This window comes from Gallus gallus, chromosome 18 (genome assembly GCF_016699485.2).
Source record: "Gallus gallus isolate bGalGal1 chromosome 18, bGalGal1.mat.broiler.GRCg7b, whole genome shotgun sequence".
Taxonomy (NCBI): domain Eukaryota; kingdom Metazoa; phylum Chordata; class Aves; order Galliformes; family Phasianidae; genus Gallus; species Gallus gallus.
Window position 1 is genome coordinate 10509810 of NC_052549.1, and position 18101 is coordinate 10527910.

The 18101-nt window shown below is 55.6% G+C and overlaps 4 protein-coding genes and 1 long non-coding RNA gene across 11 annotated transcripts; 3 read left to right on the forward strand and 2 right to left on the reverse strand.

The window, feature by feature from the left end:
- The first annotated feature begins 479 nt into the window (after nucleotides 1–479).
- On the forward strand, nucleotides 480–3536 carry LOC100857706. 3 transcript variants are annotated; one of them, XM_015295561.4, is made up of 6 exons: nucleotides 480–866; nucleotides 1085–1148; nucleotides 1358–1392; nucleotides 1515–1647; nucleotides 1999–2169; nucleotides 2465–3536. In XM_015295561.4, the coding sequence occupies exons 2-6, from the start codon at nucleotides 1134–1136 to the stop codon at nucleotides 3161–3163; spliced, it is 1053 nt and encodes a 350-aa protein (XP_015151047.2). In that variant the 5' UTR covers nucleotides 480–866; nucleotides 1085–1133; the 3' UTR covers nucleotides 3164–3536. The 3 variants fall into 3 exon arrangements, with proteins under 3 accessions (XP_015151047.2, XP_040505806.1, XP_046758183.1); XM_040649872.2 differs by having other exon boundaries at nucleotides 480–1148; XM_046902227.1 differs by having other exon boundaries at nucleotides 1085–1392.
- ARL16 (ADP ribosylation factor like GTPase 16) lies at nucleotides 2507–4810 on the reverse strand. Of its 3 annotated transcripts, none has more exons than XM_015295563.4 (4): nucleotides 4687–4810; nucleotides 4427–4599; nucleotides 4219–4304; nucleotides 2507–4082 (listed from the first exon to the last, which is right to left on the reverse strand). In XM_015295563.4, exons 1-4 carry the CDS (start codon nucleotides 4772–4774, stop codon nucleotides 3911–3913), a joined length of 519 nt encoding a protein of 172 aa, XP_015151049.1. In that variant the 5' UTR covers nucleotides 4775–4810; the 3' UTR covers nucleotides 2507–3910. The 3 variants fall into 3 exon arrangements, with proteins under 3 accessions (XP_015151049.1, XP_001232172.2, XP_040505809.1); XM_001232171.7 differs by having other exon boundaries at nucleotides 4219–4334; XM_040649875.2 differs by having other exon boundaries at nucleotides 4219–4334; nucleotides 4427–4810.
- On the forward strand, nucleotides 4811–14279 carry HGS (hepatocyte growth factor-regulated tyrosine kinase substrate). Of its 2 annotated transcripts, none has more exons than XM_015295556.4 (21): nucleotides 4811–4922; nucleotides 5218–5302; nucleotides 5678–5753; nucleotides 6196–6288; nucleotides 8198–8321; nucleotides 8497–8549; nucleotides 9431–9499; nucleotides 9679–9803; nucleotides 10038–10116; nucleotides 10205–10303; nucleotides 10696–10791; nucleotides 11168–11206; nucleotides 11295–11438; nucleotides 11579–11792; nucleotides 11983–12155; nucleotides 12307–12447; nucleotides 12526–12703; nucleotides 12783–12916; nucleotides 13260–13376; nucleotides 13579–13674; nucleotides 13747–14279. In XM_015295556.4, the coding sequence occupies exons 1-21, from the start codon at nucleotides 4886–4888 to the stop codon at nucleotides 13852–13854; spliced, it is 2280 nt and encodes a 759-aa protein (XP_015151042.2). In that variant the 5' UTR covers nucleotides 4811–4885; the 3' UTR covers nucleotides 13855–14279. The 2 variants fall into 2 exon arrangements, with proteins under 2 accessions (XP_015151042.2, XP_015151043.2); XM_015295557.4 differs by having other exon boundaries at nucleotides 11582–11792.
- Nucleotides 6284–14489, reverse strand: LOC124417299. 2 transcript variants are annotated; one of them, XR_006931774.1, is made up of 2 exons: nucleotides 14313–14489; nucleotides 6284–13324 (listed from the first exon to the last, which is right to left on the reverse strand). It is a non-coding gene; the product is annotated as an uncharacterized LOC124417299 (long non-coding RNA). The 2 variants fall into 2 exon arrangements; XR_006931773.1 differs by having other exon boundaries at nucleotides 14298–14489.
- On the forward strand, nucleotides 14442–17787 carry MRPL12 (mitochondrial ribosomal protein L12). Its single transcript, XM_001232213.7, has 4 exons — nucleotides 14442–14731; nucleotides 14815–14892; nucleotides 14970–15104; nucleotides 17431–17787. The coding sequence occupies exons 1-4, from the start codon at nucleotides 14471–14473 to the stop codon at nucleotides 17545–17547; spliced, it is 591 nt and encodes a 196-aa protein (XP_001232214.3). The 5' UTR covers nucleotides 14442–14470; the 3' UTR covers nucleotides 17548–17787.
- The last annotated feature ends 314 nt before the right edge of the window (nucleotides 17788–18101 follow it).

The following is an 18101-nucleotide window of genomic DNA, read 5'->3' on the forward strand; positions in this document are numbered from 1 at the left end:
ATGAGAAATAGAGTTGACATAAAGCCAAGTTACCAGGTAAAGCAGATCTCTGTAAGTTAAATCCCCCTAAAACAGGTTCCCCAGATCAGGCTGTGCAGGAACGCACCTAGGTGGGTTTGGATATTGCCCCATGCTCCAGATGTGGCCTCCACAGGGCAGAGCTGAGAGGAGGAGCCCCTCCCCTGCCACGCTGGCCTTTCTCCATCCTTACTCCAGCATGGTGCCACATAGTGTGGAATATCCCTTTCATCAGCAAGGGTCAGCTCTCCTGGCTGTGACACCCACTTCCGAGCAGCTCCACGGAGGCCGGCACCCAGGGCTTGGCACTCCAGCACCAGGAGGGTGCAGAGGGCACACCCTGCTTGTCCCAACAATGACATATCTCTTAGGTTTCGTTTACGGAGAAACGAAAGTGCAAAGATCTTGGCCACTCCCTTGCACGGCTCTCCCATCACACGCTCATGGGGCGGCGCATTCTCACAGCCGCCATACCAGCAGCGGGTCAAGAAGCACCGGGTTGAAGCCAACGCTGTGTCTCCCAGTGGCATTCCTCCTGTCGGTGCTGGTGCTTTCCTCCATGTATCCTACGCGTGCCCTGAGGAGCGCTCACAGCACAGAAGGGCAGCATTGCGGTAGCAGCAGTTGGGGCTGTGTCCCAGAGCACTGTTGAGGGTCTCGGGGCAGGTGCTGGCTTGCAGGCTGCTGCTCTGCACACCTGTAATCAAACGCCATCAGAGGAGGGTGTTGCAGCAGTATCACCAAGTCCAGGACTGCGCAATCTTGATAACGGCGGTGTCCTCAAGTTGGGTTCAGTGGCTGAAGAGCTGAAGGCAGCGCAGACTCTAAGGGCCCTTCGCCTCTGCCAAGTAAGTGCTGCTGCTTGTATCTGTATCTCTGTCGAGGGGTTTGTTTGTGCTCGCCGGGAGGAGGGCAACAGGATGGCGTGGGAATGACAGATGTGCACAGCAAAATGGCCCCATCCCAAAGCTGGCTGCTCCGATCTGCATGTGGCTCTCACAGCACCCAGCCTTGGTGATCCCCACCTTGCTGCTCTGATTGCTCTGACCTTGCTGCTTTCCTACAGCCCCATAGACCAGAACCCAAGAGCTGCAGCACAAGGCTCTGCGTACCCAATGAACCAAAACCAGGTGGGTGAAGCCTGTCCCTTCTCTTTGGGAGACAGGGAGAGATGTTCTCACCTGGGGACTTCTGCTGGCCACTCTGTAGCACCTCGGCCAGCAGGTAGCAGTGGTGCCATCTAGAGATGCTGAGGGACACCCCAAGCCCATGCAGTGGGGCTGGGACCCATGGGTGCCTGTGCAGCACTGCACCACTGAGCTTCCTCTCCCTCCTGCAGGGTCCTGGCAATGCTGCATTTCAGGATCGTTCAAGGTAAGGTGGGGCCTTGCACCTCCTGTGCCCCTCTCCCTGGCCGTACGAGGGGGATGACTGCTTGCCCTGCAGCTTGGGGTAACTCCAGCACAGCCACCACGTGGTCCTTTCTGCTCCCACAGGACTTTGGCAAGGAAAGAAGAGAAGGACAAATTTCAGTTGCAGATTAGTGGGAATCTCTTCATCAAGCAGTTCTTGCATTTGCTTACTAGGCTGAAGCCAGCTGAAAACATCACAGAGCAATACATGGAAAAGGTCAGCACTTCACCAACCTGATCGCCCTTCTGTGGCCTCTGCACTGCTGTGCATCCCATCCAAGGTGGGGGAACTGCTGGCATAGCCCCCACAACAGTGGCTCCATAGTGGATGTGAGGGTCTGCAGGGAATGGAGTGGGAGCCTGGGGCTGTGGGCTCCCTCTGCTCCCTGCTTGTGCAGAGAGCTGCTGCGTGGTGCGGAGAAGCTGCATGGAGCACAGGATGCAGGAAGGAGCCACACAAGGCAGTAGGAGCAGCTCTGGGGCAGTGAGCAGCTGTGGCAGAGGCCAGCACAGGGGCTCTACAGTGCATCCAGGGATGGCTCAGGACTGGGTCTCTGCTTGCCAACAGGTGCTGCACGCAGTATTCTTCTTTGGAAGGCTGAATCGGAGGCAGATGACACCCGACGACTTCCTAGAGCCCAGCTTTTCCCAGAGGCTGCAGCAGAAATACCCCCAGTCATTCCAGCAGTACAGCACCCACCTGCCCAGCCTGACACCGTACTCCATCCTGCTGCAGTTTGTGAGTACTCCACACCTGCATGGTGCCAACCACGGGGCTGGGGTAGGGCAGGTGCGTGACAAATGCAGCACACTGTGAGCACATCCTGGCAGTGCTGCAAGACTTCTCTTTTTCACTTTTCAAGTCGCCATGAGCTGTACAGACCAGCTGGTGCTAACGAACTCAGGGGAACAGAGAACTATTTTTAAGTTTGTCTGTTAAGACCCCATTCATCCCCTTTTCCTGAAAGATATCAACTCCCGGGGAGTGAAAGAGGCAAGGGGGGGTCTGCTCTGATATCTGTGTCTGTTCCCAGGGCAATGAAGTAGCAGGCTGCCGCACCCAAAACGAAATGGAGTCTTTTTTGCATGAATTTAATAGTGCTGTGCAAACAGCAATGAAGAAACAAGTACCCAACCTGGAGCCCAGTGAGTTCATCTTCAGAGCCGCAGTTGTCGCTTACAGCTTTTACAAAGAACCCCAGAAAGAAGCAGGCTTCCCTCTCTTTTACGGAGCATCTCTTTCCTGCAAAGGGCTGACGGAGAAGAAGATCATGATTAGCATCCTGTGCCTAAGGATGTGGCACAAGGCGGTGGCGTTTGCAGTGTACCATGGGCAGGACAATCAGGCCATTGTCTTCCCTGATGAAGTGAAGTGCCGAGCCTTCTGCTACAGCAATGGAGCCTTCACAGAAAAGCCACCCTGCGTGAACTGCAAGATGATGTATCACGTGGCCTTCCAGCCATTTGAGGGTGACAACAGGGAAAACGTCAAATGGCCGCATGGAAACTGTGCTGAGAATGAGTGCCTGAGCAAGCTGCTGCAGGGCGTGCCAGGGCTGCAGGAGAGGGTCGTCTCGACAGACACTTCCGTGATACACAATCCCCCACAGAACACCTACCAGGCCATTGAACAAGAGTTTGCAAACAGCATAGAAGCAAATCTTACAAATCAGCTTATCATGCTGCTTCAGACAAAAAATTTTCCTCATCTTCTACAGTTCTTTGAACCATAGTGAGCACTGGAGAGGCAGCTGCAGTGCTGTGCATCAGCACAACACCCCCAAGCCCGTCTTCCTGCATACTCCCATGGGTCATCCCACTGAGCTAGGGATGGTGCAGGGCACATGGGGTCAGAGCAGCTGGGACCACTCCTGCCCCAGAAGGTACCAGCACAGGGGGGCGGAGGGCCCTCTCACTCCACCTTTATGCTACCTCCAAACCCAGCTCCGTGCTCATGCTAGCAGGTTCTGCTCAGCTGGGGTGAGGATGCAGCCTGACTCCATATCCTGCAAGCAGCACATTGATGGGATATCCATTTGCCCCTTGCTAGACTCCAGCATGCAGGGCTCTGCTTTTCACCTGTGTAAATAAACATGTCTGATTTTCGGCTGCGTAACTGATGATTTGCAACAGCGCCTGTACAATGCAAAACCCTCTCCTTTCACCTTTGTGTGGCTCCAGAGCTGACAGTCCTGCCTTCAGGGACCATCCGTTTTCAGAGCTCCATCTTGCTCTGGATGCAAGCAGCCAGCATGGCCCGTGCAGGTGGTACTCCTTCCACTGGGGGCTCACAGCCTGTAGAGAGAAGGGGCAGTGCGCTCTGAGGCACCCCGAGAAGTGCTGCAGGATTGCTTGGAGACAGAGATCTGCTGCAGATGCACACAAAGATGCCTTGGGTATATGTATCAGTTTTAGTATGGAGTACTGAGGAGCTGCTGCCTGCCTTCAGCCCGTCACACTGCACAGGTGCTGGGGCCAGGTCAGCTAGGGTCCCTGAGGGTGGTCTGAAGCCACTGCAGGACATCAGCCAGGCCGGTGCCATCCCGTGCGCTGGTTTCCAGAATGGTGATGGGCTGCATAGCGCAGGAGACGATGTCCTGCATGCGGAACAGCGACTTCATCTCCACCAGAGACATGTAGCAGGGCAGGTCACTATGATAGGAGGAACACGCATTAACCGCACTACATTAACCTCCCGCCCACAGCAGCAGTGCACCATGAGGGCCTATCGACCCCTCAGGCTGCTGGAAACAACACAGGAACCACAGCACCCAGAGGCCCTGCTTACATCTTGTTGAAGAGGATCAGCACGGGCACAGCGGCGAGCTGCTCTGCGGAGAGAAGGGACAGCAGCTGGACGCAGGATGAGGAGACCTGGGTCGGGTTGGCGGCATCGATCACGAACTGCAGACAGGGACGAAAGAGGCGCTGGGGGAGGGGGGGGGGGGGGGCGGCTCCATCCCGCAGCCCCGCAGCGCGGCCGGGCGGGCGCTCACCAGCACGGCGCTGCACTCCCCGTAGTAGCTGGGCCAGATGGGGCCCATGCAGCCGCCCAGCTCCCTCAGCGTCACCCTCCTGTGCAGCGTCAGGTCCGTCAGGTTCGTGCCCACCGTGGGCAGCGTGGCCGGGGGTTCGCCCAACTCCTTGGCCCCGTCCCGGGAGCACAGCTGTGCCGGTGCGTTAAGGACAGGACAGAAGCGAGCGGCACACCCCCACCCCGGCCCCGCGCCCCGGGACCCCCAGCTCGCCCGGATATTGCGCAGCCGCTTCCCCAGCAGGCTCTTGCCGACGCCCGTCGCCCCCAGCAGCAGGCACGTGGGCCCCGGCCGCGCAGCGCCCGCCATCCCCGCCCCGCCGGAAGCAGCGCGCGTCCCCACTCCGGAAGACGGAAGTAGCCGAAGCCGGAAGTGGCCGCGGGCAGGGAGAGGGGCGGCCCGGCGGCGGCGACGAACACCATGGGGCGCGGCGGCGGTACCTTCGAGCGGCTTCTGGGTAGGGGCTCAGTCTCCGCGTGGGATGCGCCTCCCTGCAGGGCCGACCCCGCGCAGCTCAGCCCCCTATTTCGGGCGACCCGGGCCCAGGCACTATGGCTGGGCCGATCGTTCGGCGGCAGCGGCGGGGGGGGGGGGGGGGCGTGGCGGGGCCCGGGGTTGCGGTTCCCCCCCGGGGAAACGGAGGTTTTGTCTTCAGCCGAGCGCTGCCCTGGGGCATCGCGGCTGGCATCTCGGGAGCCTTACTCTGCGGCTGCCGCTTGCAGCAGCCTGAGAGGGGTCGCGTTTCTTTGCAGATAAGGCCACGAGCCAGCTCCTGCTGGAGACAGACTGGGAATCCATCCTACAGATCTGCGACATGATCCGCCAGGGAGACACCCAGTAAGCCACCCCTTTGCGTTTTGGTTTGAGTTGTGAGCACGGGTCTGCTTGCACGCAGAAGGTGAAACATGGAGGTCTCACTTTTGTCAGCCTACAGCAGGATGCTGCTCACTGTGCTATTTCAGAGAAGAGTTAAGAGGCAGCACACCTCAGTGCTCTGGAGTACCCTTCCTGATCTTAGTAGCTGCAAGTTATATCTGGCCTGAAATCAGTAGAGAAGCTCAAGCTTGGATATGTGCATTCCTCTTCCCAGTTTTCCTTGTGGGAAATTGGGTGCACCATCAGCTAATTGTACTCTTCTGTTACTGGGAGGGTGATAGATTATCCTTGTAGATTCTTCTTTACCTAGACATAACACTCTCTTTCCTTGTACAGAGCAAAATATGCAGTCAATGCTATCAAGAAGAAGGTCAATGACAAGAATCCCCACGTGGCACTCTACGCACTGGAGGTAATTTCAGCCCAAACCTCCTGTGATTTAGGGGTTCAGTTCGCAGGCCAGGGAACTTCCCATCTCTTCCAAGCCTGCCTTCTGCTCTAGAGCAGAGGCTTCTTGAGTGATTGTGTTTTTCATTCTTGAATTCAGCCTTGTAGTGAGACCTTGACAGACTGTCTTTGTGGATCTGTCTATTTGCCCCTGGGTTCTTAAATAGTAGTGGTATAAATGACACTGTGAAATTGAAGTATAGCTTACACTTGGGTCTCATGGTGCAGATTTCTCCAGCTTGAGACTGATGCTTCCTTAACTTGAACTGTTACTTAAATAGTGCCCCCTTTGTGCACCTGCTGCAAGAACCTGTAGCTGTTGCTGAAATGCAGCTCTTTTGTTCTTTCACTGCAAACCACAGAGAAGGAAGAAAGTCACAGGCTAATGCCGTCCTTTGCACTTTCAGGTCATGGAGTCTGTGGTTAAAAACTGTGGCCAAACAGTTCATGATGAGGTAGCTAACAAGCAAACTATGGAGGAACTGAAAGAAATACTCAAGGTAAATGTATGTTATTTTACTTCAATTTTCAAATAAAGTTGCAAGAGAGGCAATGAAAAGAGAAGATGTGCATGTTCTGCATTTCATTCTCTGTGTTTAAGGACCGACTGGGAAACTGGAAATCTTTTTCAGAGAAAAGCAACCTGTACTGCTTAATGCAAAGGGAGTGTAGAACACAGAAGAGTGCCTGCTGGGGAGAGAAGATATCATGAGAGCAATGATAATGTTTGGTTATATCATGGGGTAGGAATATGCTGTAAGGGCAGACATTCATGATAGGTGCTGTTGGGCGTAATGCTTTGCTTGACCAGAGATGGCAAAGAAAAATAGAGAAGATGCTCAGACAGCTTCACCTAGGATACGAGCACTGTATGTGAATTCCCTTCCTGTAGACCAGGGTAAGACATGCAGGAAGGTAAGCAGCATGGTGAAAACTGACAGAAGTTTCATCTTTACTATGGCCTTTTCATTGGCCTGTGGAACTGGCCCGGGGAGTTTTGCAGGATGTAGACTTGTATCACTTGTCAGTGTGATATAACGTGATGCCTGCAAGAGCTCCTTATGTCCCAGGCCTTGAGACTTCCCAGAGTGAGGAGCAAATAAGAACCTGTGTCTTCAGTTCCCAGTCCCAAGAAAAGCAATGCACAGGCAAGAGCTTGTAAGAGTGATGCTATTACTTCTTTATAGTCCCTATTTCTGGCAGAAGATGGACAACCAGATGACCCAGATATTTGTGGAGTGAGCTGTACTAGTCTGTCATCTTATGCAACGTAGCAGAGTGTCTCTCTTCTGTCATTTTCCGGTTGGGGGCTGACTCAGTCTTCATACAGTATCTTCTGTTGAACTTGGAATGCTGCCACAATGTGAAGGCCAGGTGTAGTCGCACGGCCACCCCAGGCACTGAAGAAATCAGACCAGATTGGATTGAGAGATTTTTGTCATGCTCTTCAATCCTTACCTGCCTCAGCAGTTTCATAACTGTTGCAGACCCATTTTCATCCTACACTGGGAACTTTGCTGCTTGTGAACACCTAATGCTATTTAAAATTACCTTTGTTCTGATGAGGCTCAGGGCTGTGCCATTTGTGGAAAGCAAGATTTTGACAATTCTTCCATAAGTTTGGAGCTCCGGGAACTATCACTAAATCACACTGCGTGGGCTGAGTTCTCAGCTGAAACAGGAGTGTGACAATGCCTCTCTGCTTCCTGGGTGACTTCTGGAGAAACTGGTCATGTGAGCAGGCCATGACTTGGTCAGCTGATGACAGGGTGCACTTAGAGGCTGGCTGGGATAGGAATGGGCTTGCCAAGTTTCCTCTGTTCTTGAGCTGTGATACAACTGCCCTTGCCTCCAAAGGGCAGGCTTCCCAGCTGTCCTTATTGCATCGTATCCAAGTTAGCTTTGAATACTAATGGGCAAGAGTGTCTAAGCTGGAGCTGCTGACAGCTAGGCACAAACAGCCTCCTGCTTTGTGTTTGTGGTGACCTGTCAGAACTGGGGTGAATCAGATTGTGCTGTCCTGTCCAGCTGGGTAGCTATCATTCTTGCAGGTTTTGGAGTGCAGGATGATCAGCTCTTATGAGAAGGTAAACAAGAATGTTGGCAGGCCAGTGCTTACACTTCCCCTGGGGAGCAACTGTATAAGTCTCTGTAGATGTTTTCCAAAAGCATTGTGACTACACCCCTTTTCCAGTCGACTTGTGCCATTCTGAAGGATGTCCTCCCATTTATGCTGAAGTGAGGAAGTGAGAAAGCTGAAGGAGGAACAGTCCTTGCTGTAGGTTGTCCTGCTTGCAGCTTGCTTGCACAAGAACTCTAAGTCTCTCTCTCTATAAATAGTATTTGGCTCCTCTTCTGTGTTTCAGGAACTTTTTTCTCAGATTTTTTTTTCTTCCCCTTTCTGTGCAGAGGCAAGTGGAAACAAGTGTCCGCAGTAAGATTCTGAACCTTATCCAGGCCTGGGCTCATGCCTTCCGCAATGAGCCCAAGTACAAGGTGGTGCAGGACACCTATCAGATAATGAAGGTTGAAGGTGAGGACAACGGGGCAAAGGTGGGTGGACAGTTGCTAAGCAGATCTACTCCAGAGGAGCTTTGCAGAAGGAGTGGGCTTTGGGTCTTAGCTGGGCACTGGTGAAGTCTGGACTTAAGATATTCCATGTGCAGGAGAAGCCCTTTCACAATGGAACACTGTCTATTCTCCCACAGGTCACGTGTTTCCAGAGTTCAAGGAAAGCGATGCCATGTTTGCTGCAGAAAGGGTGAGCTTCACTGCTGGAAAGGGAGCTGGCACTGCAGGGTAGACCTTGCTGTTGTAGCCCATGAGATACTAAATCTTCAGTTCTTGCTTTCTCCTATTTCACTCAGATTACAGATATGGGTGCATATTGCTCTCAGCTGTCACCTGAGCAATTCTGAATACAGCAGCTTGGCCAAAAATGGCTTAGAGGGAAGGGACAGCCGACCCTGTCCTGGTCAATTAGTCTCATCTTGCTAAGTGCCTGTAGCTGTTAGACAGATCAATACAATGGGAAAGGCATTACAACAAAGATGTGATGACAAAAGAACTGGCATAATAGAGAGGTGCTATAAAAAAAAAAAGGAAGAAGATTGCTCACCCGTATCAGAAGGTTCTAGATTCGCAGGGGAAAAATTCACCAAGGATGGACCTCCAGGAAAGAAGCCCTCCCCAGTGGCAGTCAGCCCTTAAATGAGGTGTAAGAGAAGTGCAGCCAGGCTCCACCCCTTCCAATCACACAGGTGAATTGCCTTCACCTGTGCTCCCAGAGCTGACTGGGTCCTTTCCCCAGGTGCTCAATCAGTGGTTCGGGCCGTGACTCAACAGTTACATACAGCACCCTACAGAAAGGACCTACTCAGTGATTTTCCAGCAGCATGGCAGACTGAATGTGGTAGCAGAGCATGGCTGAAGTGATTGCTGTAATCCTGCTGACTGGGAAAGTGTCACAGTCTAGTAACATGAGAAGTGACCACTTGCAAGGACCAATATCCTGCAAATGCTTTCCTCCTGCCTCATTCACAACAGCTTTAGTTAGTCAGAGAAGATCCTGAAAGGCTCTGTGGAGCCACCATCCTTGAGACATTGCTCCCTTCCTCACACAAGTTTCTTTGAACCCAACAGGCTCCAGACTGGGTGGATGCTGAGGAGTGTCACAGGTGTCGAGTGCAGTTTGGTGTGGTGACACGGAAGGTGGGTGCTATTCCTGCCTTTCTGGGTTCCCTAGTCTTTTGCAGTCCCTCCAGAAAGTGCAAGACTCCTTGAGCCTGTGTGGAATTGCATCTGGGTGGGAACATGTTCCTGTCTGAGTGAACTTGTCCAACAGTGAAAAAGTGTCTCACTACCACACTGATGTCTCCCATATTTTCCAGCATCACTGCAGGGCCTGTGGGCAGATCTTCTGTGGCAAGTGTTCCTCCAAGTATTCCACTATTCCCAAGTTCGGGATTGAGAAGGAAGTGAGAGTGTGTGAGCCCTGTTACGAGCATCTCAACAAGTCAGTACCCTTGGTGGCATGTTTTTTGCTTTCAACAGTTGGTACTGTGAGGGGAAACACTTGGCATGGAGCCGTCTCTCCAAAGACCAGGGCAAAGGGTTTCCCAAGTTGTGCAGGCTATCTGGGTTTTGTCTCTTCTGGGCATGGGCTTTACAGCTGTAATGTTGTGCAAAACTGGGGCTCCGGTGCTAAGGAAGAAGCTCATTCTGCACTGTCACCTCTTCCTGGCTACAGGAAAGCTGAGGGTAAAGCTGCTGCTGCCTCTGAACTGCCCCCTGAGTACCTGACCAGCCCCCTCTCTCAGCAGTCCCAGGTGTGTGGCTCCCCTCACTAGGTGACCTAGTGATCCTGGCCTGCTTGTTGATCCCCTTAGTGGCCACTTCTTCATCTTTTACTTGCAGCTGCCCCCAAAGCGTGATGAGACAGCTCTGCAAGAAGAAGAAGAGCTCCAGTTAGCCATTGCCTTGTCTCAGTCAGAGGCCGAGGAGAAGGAGAGGATGGTTCGTACCCTGTTTGGCATCTGGGAGTGTATTTTGCCACGCAGCCCAGATGTGCTGGGTTATCTCCTAGCTGTGCAGTAATAGATCCCTAGGCATGTCCTGGTATGTGAGAGGTATGGGGACTTGCGGAATGAGATTAGGGTGAAAAGGGAGCCAGGCACACATGTTGTACAGCTGAAAAATGGGAGCAAGCTGTGCCCTGGATGCAAACCCTGTGGCCTGCCAGGCTGTGAGAATTGTAGACCATGGGGCTGAGTCTGCTGACTGTGCCTAGACACCATAAGGGGATTCACCTCCCCACTGTGCCCAATGTGCTGCTGACTGGGACGAACCTGGACAGTCTCTGATTTGATTTTTCTTTTTTTTTCTTTTTTCCCCTTTCGTTTTTGCAGAGACAGAAGACAAGTTACTCTATGTACCCGAAGGCTGAGCCCACACCCGTCACATCATCAGCTCCGCCGGTGGGCACGCTCTATTCCCCCCCCGTGGTATGTTCACAGAAGCCTCTAAGCATGAAGTAGCTGGGCACAGGCCAATTCCACAGCCCAGCTCTTCCCTGCTTGGATCAGATTTGATCCCTAAGAGAATAGTTCTGCTCCCTTCAGTCCTTTGGTTTTTGACAATGCAAGGTTTTTTTTGGATGGAAAATCAGCTCACATTTAGATGCCTCTGCTGATAGCATGTGGCTCAGGCTGCTGCTTCCAGTAGCTGCAGTCTGTATCTGGCTGAAGGAGATGGCTGTACCCCTCTCATTCTGCCGCTCAGCACTGGTAGTTGTGCATGGCCAGGTCTGGGCCAGATGGCTGGTACGAGCTGCACTTATCTGATTTCTCAAAACTGGATTCCCTGTTCACCTCTTTCCAGAATTCTTCTGCTCCCCTGGCTGAGGACATTGACCCTGAGGTAAGGATGCAGGACTGATGGATGAGTCCATGGTGCAGGGCTGCTCCCAGCGGGGCCGTGATGCTCATCTTCCCTCACTTCCTGGCAGCTGGCTCGGTACCTGAACCGCAACTACTGGGAGAAGAAACAAGAGGAAGTTCGCAAGAGCCCCACCCCATCAGCACCTCTGTCTCTCACAGAGCCAGTTGCTCAGCCTGGGGAAGCCCACCCTGCCCCGCTCAGTGTTGTTGAGGTAAGAGGGGGCCTGAGCCTGTGTCCAGCAGCTTGTGAGGTATGAGAAGTACCTGACTCCACCACGTAGTCCAGCTCCACAGTTCCCGCTGGTTCTTGGCATGGGTGAGCTGAGGCTGACTGGTTGCCCTGTCCTTCCAGCAGCAGTACCAGAACGGTGAGTCGGAGGAGAACCATGAGCAGTTTCTGAAGGCTCTGCAAAACGCAGTCACCACATTTGTCAACCGCATGAAGAGTAACCACATGCGAGGCCGCAGCATCACCAACGACTCTGCCGTATTGTCCCTCTTCCAGTCCATTAACAACATGCACCCCCAGCTGCTGGAGCTGCTCAATCAGCTGGATGAGCGCAGAAGTATGTGGGAGCTGTCCTAGTCTGGGCTGGGTGTCCTGGGGTGGAGCAGGTGGCTGCCAGGGCATCCTCCAGAGCCAGCATGTGGCATTCCCATGATACAGCTTGTCTGGAGAGAAGCCAGTGCAGTGTGCAGGGATGGTCTGAGTGTTCTGCACTGACAGGATCCCTAAGGCACTCTTTCCTTCCCCAGTGTACTATGAAAGCCTGCAGGACAAACTGGCCCAGATCCGGGATGCGCGTGGTGCTCTGAATGCACTGCGGGAAGAGCATCGGGAGAAGGTGCGGCGTGCAGCAGAGGAAGCAGAGCGCCAGCGCCAGATCCAGCTGGCCCAGAAGCTGGAGATAATGAGACAGAAAAAGCAGGTGAGGCAGAGAAGCATGTCCAGGGTGGATCTACCTGCACACTTGTATGCACTGTGGGCCAGCCAGAGCTGACAAGGACGGCTGTCCTGACAGGAGGGTCCTAGCTGTGTCCTAGCTTCCAGCCATCACAGCACTGGTATTGTTCCCATAGGAGTACCTGGAGATGCAGCGTCAGTTGGCCATTCAGCGACTGCAGGAGCAGGAGAAGGAGAGGCAGATGCGCCTGGAACAGCAGAAGCAGACCATCCAGATGAGAGCCCAGATGCCAGCTTTCTCGCTGCCTTATGCCCAGGTCTGACTGCTGGGCAAGAGACCCTCCTGCTGGGTCCTGGGGACCATGGCCTAAAGCTTGCTTTTCTTCCCTCAATAGCTCCAGGCCATGCCAGCTGCCAGTGGAGTGATTTACCAGCCCTCAGGGCCCACTAGCTTCCCTGGCACCTTCAGCCCTGCTGGCTCTGTGGAGGGCTCTCCCATGCATAGTGTATACATGAACCAGGCAGCACAGGGGGGCACAGGACCATATACAGCAATGCCTGTCACTGGGACAGGTATGTTAATGTGCTGATCCGGTGTGGGCAGAGGCTGAAAAAAAGGCAGTTTCTTCCATCTCTGCCCTCTTCGCTTCAGATCCCAACGTGGTGAATGCCTACATGTACCAGCCAGGGGCAGGCAGCGGGCAGGCGGCTCAGCAGGGGCAGGCGGTGCCCACTACAACCCCAGCATACTCGTCCTATCAGCCAGCTGCAACACAGGGCTACCAGGCAAGTGAAAGCAGCTGCTGCAGAGCAGCTGGTGGCCAGCTGGGGCAGGGCTGGGGTGTTCTGTGGAGCTGGTGTCTGTACTCCAACCCCAGCAGTGGTTCTTGAACCTTGAACCAGCGGGAGGAGGAGCTGGTTGGTCTCAGATCTAGAGCTGCTGTGCTGCTTTCCTTGTGGGTGTGGGCAAGGATTAGGCCCAGCCCTGGGCTCCCTATTGTGCAGAGGAAAGTCATGTCCTACCTGCTTCCAGAGGAGAGCCCCGCTGGTCCTAGAGCTCTTGCAACATAGGTTTGATGTGGGATCCAGTTGCTTGCACAACCTCTCACTGGCAGCATCTCCTCCACAGAATGCAGCATCACAGTCACAGAGCATCCCTGCCATCTCGCAGGCTCCTCAGTCAGGGGCTGTGGGCTACATGGGAAGCCAGTCGGTCTCCATGGGGTACCAGCCCTATGGCATGCAGGTGAGCGTCTGGGGTGCTGGGCGAGGGAGGCTCCAGCTACTGGAGCCTTCCTGAGCCTATGCTGCTGGGGTCAGGAAGGGGGAGGCTTGGAGGTGAGGAGACAGCAGGCTTGCCCATGCGCAGGGCTTGCTTTCTCCTCCACGGCGCTGAGTGCTGTTGAGTCTAGAAGCCAGTCTAACCTCCTTTCCCTTGCTCCTGCTAGGGCCTCATGTCGGCACTGCCAGGCCAAGAAGCAGCACTGAGCAGCCTGCCCGCACAGCAGTCCTACCTGCCTGGGCAGCAGCCCCTGTACCAGCAGGTGAGTGCTGCCTGCAGGGCGGTGGGGGTTTAGGCACGGCCACCGCCTAACGGCGCCGCCTCCTCCCTGCAGATGGCCCCGGCTGGAGGGCCCCCCCAGCAGCAGCAGCCCCAGCCCACGCCGGCACCCGTGCAGCAGACGCAGGGGAGCGGAGAGGCCCAGCTCATCTCGTTTGACTGAACGCTGCACAGGGGAGTGCGGAGAATTCAATGTAACACTACTCTTCATCCAGAATCACTTCTGTTCTTCACCTTGTCCTGTCTGCCCCTCAGCTCCTCCCTGCGTCTGTCCCTGACCGAGGGGCCAAGGGACCACCGGGTTCCAGCACTGGTGCTGAGCCCCCGCTCGCAGGAGCGCAGCCCCTTCGCCTCGGCTCCCCGTGCCTGCTTCCTCCCCCCCTCCCAGCTGCCCCCTCTTTGCCCGGCCCCGCGCGCTGCAACTCGGCCTGCAGGGCCCGGCCGGGGGCGGGAGGGAACCACGAGCACGTCCGTGCCCGCCCTGGTCTGCTCCCCTCACCCTTCCTTCCCTGCCCCCCCGCTTCCCACGCTCGGTTCGCGCCGGAGGAGCCCGAGCCACAATGGTGTCAATAAAGTGTGCGGAACGAACCGGCGTGCTGTGCTGACCTGTGCGACACCTACCGGAACCAGCGAGTCCTGGCGGACCCGGCGGCTAGAGCGCCTCCCCTGCTCCACCACCGAGGCGAGGCGCTGCTGCCTAGAGCGGCGGGCGCGCGCCGCGGGGGCCGCCGGGATCGTCGAGCGCGGGGCAGAGCGGCGCCGTGTCCTCTGCGGCCGCCATGCTGCCCGCCGCCCGCCTGGCGCTGCCGCTGCCGCCGCGCCTGGCCCGCCGCCCGCCGCTCTCCTGGCGCTGGGGTGCGGCGCGGCCGCTGGGCACGGGCCGTGCTCGAAGGCGCTCGGAAGCGCTGGCCGGGGAGGCGCTGGCCGGGGCGCCGCTGGACACGGCCGCTAAGGAGTACTCGCCCAAGGTGCGGCAGCTGGTGCGGGACATCGCGGGGCTGACGCTGCTGGAGGTCGCCGACCTCAACGCGCTCCTCAAGGTGGGTCCGCGGGCGGCCCGGCCTCGTCCCGCTCCGCTCGGCCCGGCCCCCGCCGCCCACTGACGCCGCCGCTCTTCCCACAGGAGACGCTGAAGATCCCGGATGTGGGGGTGATGCCCGCGGGCGCCGCCGCCCACCTGCCCGCACAGGCGGCCCCGCAGGTACGGCACGGGGGGGGGCGGGGCGGCTGGGAGCCCTCACCTCAGCTTCAGCTTCACCTCACTGCGGCTGTTTGCAGGAGGAGGAGGAGGCCATCCCCATGAAGAAGGAGAAGACGCACTTCTCCGTGCGGCTGACGGAGCTGAAGGCCACCGACAAAGTGAAGCTCATCAAGGAGGTGAAGAACTTCGTGCCCGGCATAAACCTCGTGCAGGTGAGGATGGGGCTGTCCCAGCCCGAAGCGGTCTCTGCTCACAGGGCTGCCCAGGTTCCCGCTCGGTGGGGCTCCGTGTGCCCCTCCCAGCAGAGCTGAGAGCAGGATGCGGAACAGGACTCGCTGCGCCCAGTAGGCATCCCTCAGAGGAGCCCAGTCCTTCCCAGCCCTGAAGGGCTGAGCCCATAGCAGAAGGGGTGAAGGGGGAGGCTCAGAGCAAAGCTCTCACAGCCCTCTGTGCCACTCTCCTTTCTCCCAATGCAGGAGGTGCTATGAGGCCTTCCAAAGAACTTGGGGGCAGCCAGCACTCCTCACTGCAGCTGGATTTGGCCAAGCTTGTCACAGCTTGTCACTGTGGAAGCATCCAGCAGGCTTCCATTCTGTACTGCTGTGCTTTCATGTCTTGAGGGTAATAGTAGCAGCAATTTCTCTTTATCTAATTGCAAGGAAGCAATGCTAAGCAGTGTAAAATCTGCTTTAATATGTCACCCAGTTATTCTGAGAAGGATTTGAAGAGCCTCTTCCAAACCATTCATAACAATAATTTGTAAAACAAATAATAACAGAGACACTCTGCTCTCAGTGATGTCAACTCCATTGGCCCACTGGGAAGTAACTGTCTGCCAGCTGGGTCAGCCTGACGTTATGTCCCAGCAGCGATTAAGATGCCAGAGCCCTCTAACAGATATAATCAACAAACAACTAAATACCGTCTGGAGAACCAATGCTAAGTCAGCACGGCACGTGGAACCTGTAGAACAAGCTGGTTACATTTGTGATGCAGCCACAAGTTACTTTGATTTAAAACACACTCAAAAAATACACTGATTTTGCCTGTAGAGATGTTTAATGTGTAGCTGAAAAAATATTATTGTGAGGAGTTGTCACAGAACCACAGAATGGTCTGGGTTGAAAAGGACCACAATGCCCATCAGTTCCAACCCCCTGCTATGTGCAGGGTCACCAACCAGCAGCCCAGGCTGCCCAGAGCCACATCCAGCCTGGCCTTGAATGCCTCCAGGGATGGGGCATCCACAGCCTCCTTGGGCAACCTGTTCCAGTGTCACCACTCTCTGGTTGAAAAAATTCCTCCTAATATCCAACCTAAGCCTCCCCTGTCTCAGTTTAAAACCATTCCCCCTGGTCCTACTGCTGCTCACCTCCTGTTTATATGCCTCATCTGGATGAGGTGCTTTTAAACAAGATTTAGGGTGGCCTTAAATGAGATTTTCTTAATGGTTTGGAAGAAAGCACTGCTGGAAACAAGCGGTACTCTGCCCAGGGGCTGTTGGTGTGTGTGTGCAGCCGGGGCTGTGCTGTTCTTCCATCCAGGAGATCTGAACGGCTGCTGCCCAGGGCTGAGGCCGCTTTAGAACAGAAGTTCATGTTAGGGAGCAAGGATGAAAAACCTCGATTGTGCTGCGTGTCCACACTGCAGCAAACCAGAGCAGGCTGTCCCTTCCAGACGCAGCCATGGGCTGTTGTGCGTGCAGGCACAGCTCCGTCTGCACAGCAGCACTGTGTCCCTTGCAACAAAGCATCTTCTGCCACTGCTGGTATGTCATCACTGTGCCTGACATGCGCTGAGCTGACAAAACCAAGGGTCAGTCTGCTCGTTCTGCACAGCACGTGAGCTGGTGGCAGCTCCTCACTTGGAACCCCCCAGGTTTGTTGCTGCTGTGTGGTTTGAGAGCAGCAGCGCTCTGACTGCGGCAGGCCTGTACCCTCCTACCCCATTCCCTTTGCTCACTGCAGTTAAACAAGGCTGCACGGAAATCTTAAAGCAGTTACAAAACTTTTCAAGTGCCTTAATTGTTGCCGTGCTCCACAACATTAGGAGGTTTGTATATAAAGTACTGAAAATACCAAACTGTGCTGTCAGGCAGTCTGTGCTGGAACCCTTCTGTCCCGGTCCATCAGACTTTGTGACTTCACTCGCACAGCTGTGTACAGAACTCACGTGGCCGTATTTCAGGCAGAAATATGTAAACCAAAACACTCACACTGAAGAAACGGCCCGGCCGGGTCAGTGGCTGCGTTAGCAGATGGCTGTGTGTGTCCTGGGCACCTTCCAGGGCTGAATGCTATGGGACACAGCGCACATCACATACACGCCATGCAGGAATTGGGCTGCTGCCCGTTGGGAGGGGTCTGTGGCTGTAGTGGATGTGCAGCCCCGGTGTCTTCCAAGTGGAAGTCTCGGGTTTTAGAGCATTAGGTGAGTTTCTCTGCTCTGTTCGCGCAGAGGTCGGGCTCATGGCTTTAAATCTGTTAATCTGGTTAGTGAAAGCGGGTTTACAAATCTCGTGCTTTGTACCTCCCGCAGGCAAAGAAGCTGGTGGAGTCCCTTCCGCAGGAGATCAAGGCTAACGTGTCCAAGGAGGAAGCGGAGAAGATCAAAACAGCGCTGGAGGCAGCAGGAGGGACTGTGGTTCTGGAGTAGGCAGCCCCGTGTCACCCAGAGGGACTCGTGGAGCAGCACCTGCCGCTGCTGCCTGCCCGTGGTGCTCACACCGACCGAGGCAGGCCCTGGGCACCGCCCGGTGCGAGATGCGCTCAGGCCGTGTGGTGGGAATGCTTTGTCCACGTGGTTCGGTGCAGCAGCGGTGTGTGGTTTGGTGGGGCTGCTGTTTAGTTCCGGCATCGCAATGAACTCTACGTTCATAAAAGCCAAGTGGGAAAAGCTCTGTCGAAGCGTCATCTGTCAAAGCTCGTTCTGCTTCCCCCGGGCGCTGCACGTGCTCACACGGTCAGGGCGCCGGGACGGAGGTGCGGCTGCATCACCGCCGCGCAGCGCAGCAGCGGCTTTGTGTGCGCGGTGATAGCGCAGCGCTGGCGCCTGCCCCGCCGCTTCCCCTTCCTCGCTCTCTTCCTCCTCTCCCGTCCCTTCCTTCTGCCCGCGCCCCCCATCCCAGCACGGCGCTTGGATGGCTTCCGCCTTCCCTCCCCGCTGGGGGAACGCGGGTCGGTCCGTGGTTACTCATTGCCGCGGGCCGG